The sequence below is a fragment of the Perca flavescens genome, chromosome 8, assembly GCF_004354835.1.
Source record: "Perca flavescens isolate YP-PL-M2 chromosome 8, PFLA_1.0, whole genome shotgun sequence".
Taxonomy (NCBI): domain Eukaryota; kingdom Metazoa; phylum Chordata; class Actinopteri; order Perciformes; family Percidae; genus Perca; species Perca flavescens.
This window is the reverse complement of record NC_041338.1, coordinates 37,725,451-37,740,045: the sequence shown is the minus strand read 5'-3', so window position 1 is coordinate 37,740,045 and position 14,595 is coordinate 37,725,451. Positions and strand designations below refer to the sequence as shown.

Genomic DNA, 14,595 nt, shown 5'->3' with positions numbered 1-14,595 from the left:
ACTTTGACAGAGAATAACTTTACATCTGAAGCGTTTAAAGACTCTATTCGTCCGTTGTTTATTTCTAAAGAAACACGACAATGTATAAAAGGCTCCATTACCTTGTAGCTCACGTTATGGCTCCGTAGCAGACGCTTTTATAACAATAGGCTAACGATTGGGTCATAACCACGAGACTTACTGTCACACAGTAGAGGAATTACCGTATAGTACAGGAGAAGCTCACAGGCAGTTTGGACTTCCATTAGCTGTTTAGGTTTAATTACTAATGTTAACTAGCATGTTAGTGATCAGTAATTACTAATGTTAACTAGCATGTTAGTGATCAGTAATTACTAATGTTAACTAGCATGTTAGTGATCAGTAATTACTAATGTTAACCAGCATGTTAGTGATCAGTAATCACTAATGTTAACTAGCATGTTAGTGATCAGTAATTACTGATGTTAACTAGCATGTTAGTGATCAGTAATTACTAATGTTAACTAGCATGTTAGTGATCAGTAATTACTGATGTTAACTAGCATGTTAGTGATCAGTAATTAGCCTGTGTCTATGTTATCACCTTACATATACCTACACTCTCCGTCTCTGTAAGATTGGGAATGATTGAGATTTCTCTCGGCACAGCTACCAGAAGACTTCACACTTTCAGACATGTTGCTCACGTCACATCTACGTTGTCTCTCTCAGTTGGAGGCTGCGCAGTAAAGCAAGAGCTCCCCGGAAAAGTGCTTCTAATACCCTTCACTGGTCTCCAGAGACACGGGGTCTATTGGTCCATTTATATATACTGTAAAAAACGAATCAGAATCAGGGACAAAATTACCATTAAAAAACATTGCAGGGTGGCCGGGTTGGTTCAGTGGGTGGAGCAGGCGCACATATACTTGGAGGTTTATGCCTTGATGCAGAGGTCTAGGGTTCGAGTCCGACCTGTGATGATTTCCTGCATGTCTTCTCCCCCATCTCTCTCTCTCCCCTTTCTCACCTACCTGTCCTGTCAATAAAAGGTGGAAAAAGCCCCAAAAAATAATCTTAAAAAAAACAAAAGTTGCAGGTTCTGTTTGTCTTGTTGTGTTTTGATTGAGTTTTGCAGCTTTTAATTTACATTTACATGTTTAAAAACTAAAAGAAAATGCGCAATGGACTCAGATGTTACAGGTTATCTAGAAGAGGGTGAAAGAACATTGCAATAAAGTATTTAAAAAAACTTTGCGGGCATGATTGTCATTGGGGCTTTTATTATGAAAAGTACCGGAAGTAAATTATTCTGAAAAGCGGAAGTCTTGATGTTTACATTGTTAGCAGTTCTGCGCCCTGCCGAAGCTAACAGCTAACAGGAATCAGGTGGATGTTTTTCCCGTCAAGTTTAACTATTTGGATGTTTTTAAGGTTAAATAAATCTTTTCAGTCAACGTTAAACCGTTTAAAACCGTTGAACCGTTTATCCGACCTCGCTCCGGTGCTCAGCGTCCGTTAACCGGTCTCTCCCGGGCCAGACTGCCTCCTTTGCCCGGTGCTCAGCGTCTGTTAATCGGTCTCTCCCGGGCCAGACTGCCTCCTCTGCCCGGTGCTCAGCGTCTGTTAATCGGTCTCTCCCGGGCCAGACTGCCTCCTCTGCCCGGTGCTCAGCGTCTGTTAACCGGTCTCTCCCGGGCCAGACTGCCTCCTCTGCCCGGTGCTCAGCTTCTGTTAACCGGTCTCTCTCGGGGCAGACTGCCTCCTCTTCCCGGTGCTCAGCGGGAAATAAGAAGAAGTCTCTCCAGAAACAGAAACGGAGAAATGCCCAAAAAACAGAAAGCGGTGAGTTATTAGAGAGTTATTATGTACATTAATTTAAGTCCATTTACACAGTAGGATACTAACTTTGTGTTTTTCTGGGTCGAAATTTCAACATTTTGTTGTTCTTTTTCTACACTTTTCTCAACGTTTTTGTCGATTTAATTCAAAAAATGTTTGCGTTTTTTAATGATGTTTTTTTTTTCTCACTTTTTTACAATTTTTTTGTCACCTTTGGCGATGTTTTTGATCATTTCTTTTGTCGCTTTTTCCGATTTTCTTTGGTCACTTTTTTTCAGCGTTTAAAAATAAAATAAAAAATCTTTTGTAGCTTTTTCAAACATTTTTCACTTTTTTTCAACGTTCTTTTGTCATAGTTCTGATATAAAAAGTTTTTGTAAACAAGAGGACTGACGGAGGTTTAAATACTTCGTTAATCTGCAACTTTACTGTGTATTTGTAACGTTAAATCCTCCAGCTACATCTCAGAGGAATATATATTCAGAGGGGAAGTAACCTTACTCAGTTGTTTTACCTACATACTGTAAAAATACTAATACCATATTCTGGAAATGTACTTCCCTCAGACTCAAAATATAACTAACTCTCCATCAGCGCTGGAAGAAGTATTTACTGCAGTAAAAGTACTAATACCACACTGTTATAATACTCTGGTACAAGTTAAAGTCCTGCAGTGAAAACGTTACTACGGATCCAAACAGTTGTGTGTTTAATGGTCTACACACACACAGACACAGAGGCACACACAGACACAGACACACACACACACACACACACACACACACACACACACACACACACACACACACAGACAGACAGTTGTGTGTTTAAAGTAACTAGTAACTAAAGCTGTAACAGATGAATGTAGCGGAGTAACTAAAGTAACTAGTAACTAAAGCTGTAACAGAGGAATGTAGCGGAGTAACTAAAGTAACTAGTAACTAAAGCTGGAACAGACGAATGTAGCGGAGTAACTAAAGTAACTAGTAACTAAAGCTGTAACAGACGAATGTAGCGGAGTAACTAAAGTAACTAGTAACTAAAGCTGTAACAGATGAATGTAGCGGAGTAACTAAAGTAACTAGTAACTAAAGCTGTAACAGAGGAATGTAGCGGAGTAACTAAAGTAACTAGTAACTAAAGCTGTAACAGATGAATGTAGCGGAGTAACTAAAGTAACTAGTAACTAAAGCTGTAACAGATGAATGTAGCGGAGTAACTAAAGTAACTAAAGCTGGAACAGGTGAATGTAGCGGAGTAACTAAAGTAACTAGTAACTAAAGCTGTAACAGGTGAATGTAGCGGAGTAACTAAAGTAACTAGTAACTAAAGCTGGAACAGGTGAATGTAGCGGAGTAACTAAAGTAACTAGTAACTAAAGCTGGAACAGGTGAATGTAGCGGAGTAACTAAAGTAACTAGTAACTAAAGCTGTAACAGATGAATGTAGCGGAGTAACTAAAGTAACTAGTAACTAAAGCTGTAACAGATGAATGTAGTGGAGTAACTAAAGTAACTAGTAACTAAAGCTGGAACAGGTGAATGTAGCGGAGTAACTAAAGTAACTAGTAACTAAAGCTGGAACAGGTGAATGTAGCGGAGTAACTAAAGTAACTAGTAACTAAAGCTGTAACAGAGGAATGTAGCGGAGTAACTAAAGTAACTAGTAACTAAAGCTGTAACAGATGAATGTAGCGGAGTAACTAAAGTAACTAGTAACTAAAGCTGTAACAGATGAATGTAGCGGAGTAACTAAAGTAACTAGTAACTAAAGCTGTAACAGATGAATGTAGCGGAGTAACTAAAGTAACTAAAGCTGGAACAGGTGAATGTAGCGGAGTAACTAAAGTAACTAGTAACTAAAGCTGTAACAGATGAATGTAGCGGAGTAACTAAAGTAACTAAAGCTGGAACAGGTGAATGTAGCGGAGTAACTAAAGTAACTAGTAACTAAAGCTGTAACAGATGAATGTAGCGGAGTAACTAAAGTAACTAGTAACTAAAGCTGGAACAGGTGAATGTAGCGGAGTAACTAAAGTAACTAGTAACTAAAGCTGTAACAGATGAATGTAGCGGAGTAACTAAAGTAACTAGTAACTAAAGCTGTAACAGATGAATGTAGCGGAGTAACTAAAGTAACTAGTAACTAAAGCTGTAACAGATGAATGTAGCGGAGTAACTAAAGTAACTAGTAACTAAAGCTGGAACAGATGAATGTAGCGGAGTAACTAAAGTAACTAAAGCTGGAACAGGTGAATGTAGCGGAGTAACTAAAGTAACTAGTAACTAAAGCTGTAACAGGTGAATGTAGCGGAGTAACTAAAGTAACTAGTAACTAAAGCTGGAACAGGTGAATGTAGCGGAGTAACTAAAGTAACTAGTAACTAAAGCTGGAACAGGTGAATGTAGCGGAGTAACTAAAGTAACTAGTAACTAAAGCTGTAACAGATGAATGTAGCGGAGTAACTAAAGTAACTAGTAACTAAAGCTGTAACAGATGAATGTAGCGGAGTAACTAAAGTAACTAGTAACTAAAGCTGTAACAGATGAATGTAGTGGAGTAACTAAAGTAACTAGTAACTAAAGCTGGAACAGGTGAATGTAGCGGAGTAACTAAAGTAACTAGTAACTAAAGCTGGAACAGATGAATGTAGCGGAGTAACTAAAGTAACTAGTAACTAAAGCTGGAACAGATGAATGTAGCGGAGTAACTAAAGTAACTAGTAACTAAAGCTGGAACAGATGAATGTAGCGGAGTAACTAAAGTAACTAGTAACTAAAGCTGGAACAGGTGAATGTAGCGGAGTAACTAAAGTAACTAGTAACTAAAGCTGTAACAGATGAATGTAGCGGAGTAACTAAAGTAACTAGTAACTAAAGCTGGAACAGGTGAATGTAGCGGAGTAACTAAAGTAACTAGTAACTAAAGCTGGAACAGATGAATGTAGCGGAGTAACTAAAGTAACTAGTAACTAAAGCTGGAACAGATGAATGTAGCGGAGTAACTAAAGTAACTAGTAACTAAAGCTGTAACAGATGAATGTAGTGGAGTAACTAAAGTAACTAGTAACTAAAGCTGTAACAGGTGAATGTAGCGGAGTAACTAAAGTAACTAGTAACTAAAGCTGTAACAGATGAATGTAGCGGAGTAACTAAAGTAACTAGTAACTAAAGCTGTAACAGATGAATGTAGCGGAGTAACTAAAGTAACTAGTAACTAAAGCTGTAACAGATGAATGTAGCGGAGTAACTAAAGTAACTAGTAACTAAAGCTGGAACAGGTGAATGTAGCGGAGTAACTAAAGTAACTAGTAACTAAAGCTGGAACAGATGAATGTAGCGGAGTAACTAAAGTAACTAGTAACTAAAGCTGGAACAGATGAATGTAGCGGAGTAACTAAAGTAACTAGTAACTAAAGCTGTAACAGGTGAATGTAGCGGAGTAACTAAAGTAACTAGTAACTAAAGCTGGAACAGATGAATGTAGCGGAGTAACTAAAGTAACTAGTAACTAAAGCTGGAACAGATGAATGTAGCGGAGTAACTAAAGTAACTAGTAACTAAAGCTGGAACAGATGAATGTAGCGGAGTAACTAAAGTAACTAGTAACTAAAGCTGGAACAGGTGAATGTAGCGGAGTAACTAAAGTAACTAGTAACTAAAGCTGGAACAGATGAATGTAGCGGAGTAACTAAAGTAACTAGTAACTAAAGCTGGAACAGATGAATGTAGCGGAGTAACTAAAGTAACTAGTAACTAAAGCTGTATCAGATGAATGTAGCGGAGTAGAAGTAGAAAGTGACATGAAAAGAAAAGACTCAAGTAAAGTACAAGTACCTCAACATTTGGTACTTAAGTACAGTACTGGAGTACATGTACTTAGTTACTCTCCATGGTGTTGCAGCAGGTCAAAGGGCAGCCGGCCGCCGGCGGAGCAGCGCAGGCGGAAGCTTCTGGTCCGGTGGCTCGAGACAAAAGCGGAGCTGTCACGGTAACGGTGCACGCCAAGCCCGGCTCCAAACACAGCGCCATCACAGGTAAGGCTGCTCCAACATATCAACTAGTCCAGATAATACCAGGTAGGGCTGCTCCAACATATCAACTAGTCCAGATAATACCAGGTAGGGCTGCTCCAACATATCAACTAGTCCAGATAATACCAGGTAAGGGCTGCTCCAACATATCAACTAGTCCAGATAATACCAGGTAGGGCTGCTCCAACATATCAACTAGTCCAGATAATACCAGGTAGGGCTGCTCCAACATATCAACTAGTCCAGATAATACCAGGTAGGGCTGCTCCAACATATCAACTAGTCCAGATAATACCAGGTAGGGCTGCTCCAACATATCAACTAGTCCAGATAATACCAGGTAGGGCTGCTCCAACATATCAACTAGTCCAGATAATACCAGGTAGGGCTGCTCCAACATATCAACTAGTCCAGATAATACCAGGTAGGGCTGCTCCAACATATCAACTAGTCCAGATAATACCAGGTAGGGCTGCTCCAACATATCAACTAGTCCAGATAATACCAGGTAGGGCTGCTCCAACATATCAACTAGTCCAGATAATACCAGGTAGGGCTGCTCCAACATATCAACTAGTCCAGATAATACCAGGTAGGGCTGCTCCAACATATCAACTAGTCCAGATAATACCAGGTAGGGCTGCTCCAACATATCAACTAGTCCAGATAATACCAGGTAGGGCTGCTCCAACATATCAACTAGTCCAGATAATACCAGGTAGGGCTGCTCCAACATATCAACTAGTCCAGATAATACCAGGTAGGGCTGCTCCAACATATCAACTAGTCCAGATAATACCAGGTAGGGCTGCTCCAACATATCAACTAGTCCAGATAATACCAGGTAGGGCTGCTCCAACATATCAACTAGTCCAGATAATACCAGGTAGGGCTGCTCCAACATATCAACTAGTCCAGATAATACCAGGTAGGGCTGCTCCAACATATCAACTAGTCCAGATAATACCAGGTAGGGCTGCTCCAACATATCAACTAGTCCAGATAATACCAGGTAGGGCTGCTCCAACATATCAACTAGTCCAGATAATACCAGGTAGGGCTGCTCCAACATATCAACTAGTCCAGATAATACCAGGTAGGGCTGCTCCAACATATCAACTAGTCCAGATAATACCAGGTAGGGCTGCTCCAACATATCAACTAGTCCAGATAATACCAGGTAGGGCTGCTCCAACATATCAACTAGTCCAGATAATACCAGGTAGGGCTGCTCCAACATATCAACTAGTCCAGATAATACCAGGTAGGGCTGCTCCAACATATCAACTAGTCCAGATAATACCAGAGATGTTCACAATAGGGCTGCCACCGTCATTTTGGTCTCAGTCGACTAAGATTTCTTTAGTCGATTAGTCATTTTTTATGCTTATTCATGCTTGATTACTCATTTCCAAGAAACATTTCTGGTAAACACAAGATTTAAAGTGGTGCTTTTGCAGGATTAATTGTGGAGAAACTCAGTTTTACAGATGGTTAATTAACTACATTTATATTGTGCTTTTCTAGTCTTAACCACCTCTCAAAGAGCACAGCTCTGTCAATTAAATCAACTAATCGATTAGTCGACTAAATCCTACAAGTGTTAGTCGACTAAGAAGTTCTTAAGTCGAGGACAGACCTAGTTCACAAGTCATTTTTTGGAAGTCCAAGTCAAGTCTTAAGTCTCTGTCCATCTGATCTGTCCCTAGCACTGTATTGTTCAATCTTGTGAATTCATAGCATGTCCTGTATCTCCATCTATACAGTCCAGTATTATACTGTCCTTGTAATGAGTTGCTTCTTCAAAACTCGACAGTTAGCTAACAGTGTAAAGTTCTCCAAAAAAGACACAAGGCATAACTTTTCTTGAGGTTCAATGAAGAAACTTTACTTTCCTCATTATACTGTAAAACTGTAACAAAGAGCAAAAGACAAACAGAAATGAGATTAAACTAATACAGATAGCCAAACATCGTAGCCATGTTAACTATCAATTTAGTGATTTGACATTAGAAAACTCCAATAAACCAAAGATAAGCCAAGTGCAATTACTTTTAAAAAATGTTTAGTAACATGTACAGTACTTACGGACAAATAGTATCCAAGGCAACAATGTGAGAAGAAATAATGCAGCAGGAGAAAACAACACTAGCACCCTGCTCTGCAGCACACTCAATTAACATCTGATGGAAATTTACAACTGAAGTGAAACTTAAACTAAAACTACTGTTGCCGGTTGGCCAAAAGGGGGCGGTGCTGTACACACAATTATGTTAAAAACCAAACTCTTTCTTAATTTACTTTAGAGAGGTCAGAACATGTATCATAGCATGTCCTGTATCTCCATCCATACAGTCCAGTATCATAGCATGTCCTGTATCTCTGGTATCTGCACCAAAGAACACGTGTTTGTCTGCGTTACTAGCCGGTTGTAAAGCCCGACCTCATCATGCATTACATTCTTCAGTGTTCAGAGTTTGAGGGACAGGGGACATGCAGCTTGTCGCACGTTTCCCAACGTATATGCGCCAATAAAACATGAGTGAATTTAGATTTAAAAATAAATAACTGCATGAAAACAGGTTGTTTAACAAGTCTCTAAGCTCGAGTCCAAGTCAAGTCTGAAGTCAGCTGTTTGTGCAACTTAAGTGCAACTTGAGTCCGAGTCTCAGACTCGATTCCCCATCTCTCTATTATAATAATAATAATAATAATAATAATAATAATTTATGCATTTTATTGATCCCTAGTGGGGAAATTACCATTTTTTTCACTCTGTTGTTAGAACACATATTGCGATTTTGATTAAAATTGCGATTCCTTTTGCAGCCCTAGCCCCAGGTCACCATCACACCGTTTGTAATGACCAGACTGTTGTTATGATCAACTGGAAGATGCCTTTACCATCTCCTCCTCCTCCTCCTCCTCCTCCTCCTCTTCGTCTTCTGTTGCAGAGGTTTCTGCAGAGGCGGTGGGAGTCGCCATCGCGGCGCCTCCGACAGACGGAGAGGCGAACACGGAGCTCGTCCGCTTCCTGGCTCAAGTCCTGGAGCTCAAGAAAAGTCACATATCTCTTGACAAGGTTCCCTACTAATACTTTCATTCAGTCACATCCACTTCCTGTCCCTCCAGAAAAATGTGATTATGCCATCGCATAATTCAACGCATAATCAGCCAAAATCCGCATTTTTCCAAATACACCGCACTTTCGCCGCATAATTTGTAGGGCTTAGTTGATTTAATCGACAGATCTGTAAATCTGAGTTTCTCCACAAAGAGTCATGCTAAAGGATGCATATATTGAATAAGATTACGCCTCCTTTGCATATTTAAACACAACATTTCAGAAAACGTTTTAATACAACAAATAACTGCCTTAATGAAAGTAATCCAAGTAGGTTTCACGGTGATATCTGTTAGGTAAAATGTCAACCCTTAATTCTTGTGTTTACCAGAGATGTGCTCGTACGTTTCTTGGAAATAAGTCATTCAGCATGAAAAACAGCATCAGACATGACTAATGGACTAAAGAGATCTAAGCTGACTAAGACCAGAACCACCGATTAGTCGACTAATCCACTAAGAGGGAGCAGCCCTAGTAAATTGCCGAATTCCGCGCAAAATATGCGGGGCTGGCATGATGTCATAATCCCCTCATTTTGGTTGCAAAAAAGTCCGATAATATATCTCAGCAGAAAGTTGAAAAATGTTGCGTTTACTTCACACAAGAGCAGCCAGTTTCCCCTGTTGCCATGGGAACATTATGAAGTGATGTAATTACGTGACATGAACATTATCGAAAAGCAGGGTGTTTGGGGGGAGATCGCATTTTTCTCTCCTTTTCATCAAACTGCAGTTTTCGCAATTTCATCGGATAAAATTGCATGAATATCATATAGAGCATTTTCCATCGCATTTTTTAAGAAAACGTGCCACATAATCAAGGATTTTTGCCCCGCAACAATCACAAAAAAACTCCGCATTTTTCGGGAAGGACTGGCAGGAGACAACTTTTGGCAAGAAGGGGGGGACATTATATCTCGGGGAGGTCCTACAGAAACATTTGAGCGTCAAACACTTCATTTAAAGGCATTCTGGCGAGTTTGTACACAACAATTTATGCCATTTCTGCATCAAGTTATGGTGCGAATGTCTTTAATTATTATTAGGGGATGCACCAAATCCAGATTTTGGGGGTTGGTCTGAATCCTGAACCCCCTGGTTGAGATTGTGCTGCCTCCTCCTCCCATCCTCAGTCCATGAACCCAGTAAACTCATGAATGAAGTAAACAGGGACTGTCCTTCCTTTGCTGTACCTGAAGTTGCTGCATTCTGGCTGCTGTCTGGAGATTCCTTCGTGCACAACTCGTATTCTTCCAGATGTTTCAGACCAGATGTTGTAACAGCGGCCATGTTGTGTATAGTTCAGGGTCCTCGCCACCACCAGACCAATCAGCATTGAACAGATTGAACATGTAGCTGGACTTGAATGGCCTTCTTACGGTGACCAGCATAGCGCGCGTAGTGCAAGCGTAGGGTTCAGTTCACTGGGAAGAAATTCTAAGGTTCTGCAGAAACCCAACCCAGTCGAAAAGCCTAAAATTCAGCCCAATCAGAAGCCCAATCCTGTAGGGCTACCACCTCTTAGTCGACTAATCAGTCGTTTTGGTCTCAGTCGACTAAGATTTCTTTAGTCGATTAGTCATTTTTTATGCTTATTCATGCTTAATTACTCATTTCCAAGAAACTTCTGAGCACATTTATGGTAAACACAAGATTTAAAGTGGTGCTTTTGCAGGATTAATTGTGGAGAAACTCAGTTTTTACAGATGGTTAATTAACTACATTTATATTGTGCTTTTCTAGTCTTAACCACCTCTCAAAGCGCACAGCTCTGTCAATTAAATCAACTAATCGATTAGTCGACTAAATCCTACAAGTGTTAGTCGACTAAGAAGTTCTTTAGTCGAGGACAGACCTACAATCCTGGATCCCTAGTATTATTACGGCTGAAGTGACCGTAGAGCGTATATAAAGATCACCCCACAGTCACATTAGCATCAAAAGAGAGCGACAGGCACTCGCTTGATGGGCGCACCTGGTGCGTACCTATAGCCTACTCCTGGTCGCTTGGCAACAGTAAACCGAAATCCTCCGGTGCTACCTTCAAGCACGTCTTAAAAGTTACTGCAGAGGTATCGTTAAGTCACAAGAACGATGTTTTTGGATTTAAAAGTATTTACAGTACAGGCCAAAAGTTAGGACACACCTTCTCATTCAATGGGTTTCTTTATTTTCATGACTATTTACATTGTAGATTCTCACTGAAGGCATCAAAACTATGAATGAACACATATGGAATTATGAACTTAACAAAAAAGTGTGAAATAACTGAAAACATGTCTTATATTTTAGATTCTTCAAAGTAGTCACCCTTTGCTTTTTTTTTTTGATAACTCTGCAAACCCTTGGTGTTCTCTCAATGAGCTTCATGAGGTAGTCACCTGAAATGGTTTTACCTTCACAGGTGTGCTTTGTCAGGGTTAATTAGTGGAATTATTTCCCTTATTAATAAAAAAGCAAAGGGTGGCTACTTTGAAGAATCTAAAATATAAGACATGTTTTCAGTTATTTCACACTTTTTTGTTAAGTACATAATTCCATATGTGTTCATTCATAGTTTTGATGCCTTCAGTGAGAATCTACAATGTAAATAGTCATGAAAATAAAAAGGAAACACATTGAATGAGAAGGTGGGTCCAAACTTTTGGCCTGTTCTGTATTTCTCGATAAAAGTAACAAAATGTATGAGATAAATGGCCAAACGTATCAGATATGTACAGAAATAACGATGTCCTGAAGCGTTTTCTGCCATCTTGAATTATTTTCTTCTCCAGCCACTGACCTACGTCACGCTGCCTTCACTCTGATTGGCTGTCGCTTTGTCCCATCGCTCAGCATTTGCATAAACTAGACTTCTTGTCCTGTTGAAAATGAACGGTAGCCTGTCTCTCTGTCTCTTGTAGCTAGTGTGACTGAGGGGTCAGAATTCAGCCGAGCCATGTTGTATTAATAGTATTTATCGTGCCTTGTTTGACCTCCTCTCTCCTGCCTCCTGCAGGGCTCCAGGTCCAGAGACAAACTGATCCGAGTGGACTCTTCTCTCAGTCCGGAGGAGGTGCTGAGGAGGCTCAGACAGGCTGAAGGCTGACAGGAAGGAGGGAGGAGGAGATGAGGAGGTGCTGAGGAGGCTCAGACAGGCTGCAGGCTGACAGGAAGGAGGGGGGAGGAGATGAGGAGGGGCTGAGGAGGCTCAGACAGGCTGCAGGCTGACAGGAAGGAGTGAGGAGGAGGAGGTGCTGAGGAGGCTCAGACAGGCTGCAGGCTGACAGGAAGGAGGGGGAGGAGATGAGGAGGTGCTGAGGAGGCTCAGACAGGCTGCAGGCTGACAGGAAGGAGGGGGGAGGAGATGAGGAGGTGCTGAGGAGGCTCAGACAGGCTGCAGGCTGACAGGAAGGAGGGGGGAGGAGATGAGGAGGTGCTGAGGAGGCTCAGACAGGCTGCAGGCTGACAGGAAGGAGGGAGGAGGAGATGAGGAGGTGCTGAGGAGGCTCAGACAGGCTGCAGGCTGACAGGAAGGAGTGAGGAGGAGGAGGTGCTGAGGAGGCTCAGACAGGCTGCAGGCTGACAGGAAGGAGAAGAGGAGAATGGAGGTGGAACCACGCTGAGAACCAACCGAGGATTTTCCCGTCATTTCATTTCAACTGCAAAATATAGTGAAGAGTTTTAGTGTGAAAACAAACAGACATTGAAATGAAGGGCGCTTTGACACACGTATACACACATGGGTAGACAAAATTGGACAAAAACATTGAAAAAAAGTCAAAAAACAGGACCTAAACACTGAAAAAAAAGTAAAAAAAAACATTGAAAAAAGTTAAAAACAATGGACAAAAATATTGAAAAAAAACTGGATTGAGTTATGTATGTAATGACTTCTGAATGATGCATTGGCTTTCAATAAACTGATTGTGAATCCGTTTGATTCTGACCCTTTTATTTATCTGGATATTTACATATTTTGTCATTTATATTGTCAGTTCTGAAGAGCCGCTGAACTGTGTTTCTTTGTCCTAAAACAACGACAATAAATATCTATTCTAAATCATAACGGCAAACTTTAAGTCCTTTGTTCGTGATTCAGAAAGAATTTGATGAATGTGTTTCCATTTTATTTTCATGACTATTTACATCGTAGATTCTCACTGAAGGCATCAAAACTATGAATGAACACATATGGAATTATGTACTTAACAAAAAAGTGTGAAATAACTGAAAACATGTCTTATATTTTAGATTCTTCAAAGTAGCCACCCTTTGCTTTTTTTGATAACTCTGCAAACCCTTGGTGTTCTCTCAATGAGCTTCATGAGGTAGTCACCTGAAATGGTTTTACCTTCACAGGTGTGCTTTGTCAGGGTTCATTAGTGGAATTATTTCCCTTATTAATAAAAAAGCAAAGGGTGGCTACTTTGAAGAATCTAAAATATAAGACATGTTTTCAGTTATTTCACACTTTTTTGTTAAGTACATAATTCCATATGTGTTCATTCATAGTTTTGATGCCTTCAGCGAGAATCTACAATGTAAATAGTCATGAAAATAAAAAGGAAACGCATTGAATGAGAAGGTGTGTCCAAACTTTTGGCCTGTACTGTGTATATCCTGTATTTAAGCAGAGCTGTGGCTGAGCAGTAGATGGCGCTGTCTTACTGATGATGCCTGTCAGTGATGGAGGAAGTATTCAGATCCTTCAGTGCAGTGGGAGGGGTCCCCAGATGGATATATGAAATGACATTCTAGACGGGGGGAAGGTTTTTTTACGTTACTGTCTGAGTTTGGTACATTTCATGTGTTTTAATCAGAGCTTCGTGTGTAAATCAGGAGGTCCTGGCACACAGAAATGGGTCTGAAGGAGAGTTGGGGGAGGCAGCCTGGAGCACATTAGGCTAGGTGCTAGCTGCTAACGCTAAAACTAAACTGGACTGTCATCATTAAAGCAAAGCATTCTATGTTTTGACCAAAATCTTGAATAAAAGTAAAAAAACTGGACCTAAACAATGAAAAAAAGGAGAAAACTGGACCTAAACATTGAAAAAAAGGCAAAAAAAACGGGACCTAAACATTGAAAAAAAAAAAAAAAGTATAAAAATATCAGAAAAAGTGTCAATTTCCTATTTTGAGCCAGCAAGACAACCCAAAGGTTAAAAAGAAGAGTGACCCAAACCTCCCAGATGGGGGTCGGCTGGATCGGCTGTATAAGGACTACACTATGAATGAAATCTAGATATAATGGGCCTCATTCACCAACCGTTCTTACGGAGAAATGTGTTCTTAAACCCTTCTTACGCACATTTTAGGAAGATTCTGACATTCACTAATGTTTTCTTAACTTGGATTTGTTCTTAGCTAAGAACCAAATCTACCAACACTGAAAAGCACTCTTACGCACATTTGAGTGATGACATGATTTGCTCCAAATGATTGCTTACTGCATTTTATTTAATTCTACAGTTGTTTACAATGATAGTATTTTACTGCAATGTATTTCTGATCATTTGTTGAAAAAAAAAAAATGATAATATGCACAAAAAAAGACACTAACACTGCAATTTACATCAGCAATTAAACTGATTAAATCCTGCGTTAGAGAGAGAGAGAGAGAGAGAGAGAGAGAGAGAGAGAGAGAGAGAGAGAGA

The 14,595-nt window shown here is 40.2% G+C and overlaps 1 protein-coding gene across 2 annotated transcripts; it reads left to right on the top strand.

Annotated features, from left to right (window-relative positions):
* The first annotated feature begins 1,283 nt into the window (after positions 1 to 1,283).
* c8h15orf40 (chromosome 8 C15orf40 homolog) lies at positions 1,284 to 12,741 on the top strand. 2 transcript variants are annotated; one of them, XM_028585589.1, is made up of 4 exons: positions 1,284 to 1,806; positions 5,710 to 5,839; positions 8,791 to 8,918; positions 11,958 to 12,741. In XM_028585589.1, the coding sequence occupies exons 1-4, from the start codon at positions 1,786 to 1,788 to the stop codon at positions 12,045 to 12,047; spliced, it is 369 nt and encodes a 122-aa protein (XP_028441390.1). In that variant the 5' UTR covers positions 1,284 to 1,785; the 3' UTR covers positions 12,048 to 12,741. The 2 variants fall into 2 exon arrangements, with proteins under 2 accessions (XP_028441390.1, XP_028441389.1); XM_028585588.1 differs by having other exon boundaries at positions 5,707 to 5,839.
* The last annotated feature ends 1,854 nt before the right edge of the window (positions 12,742 to 14,595 follow it).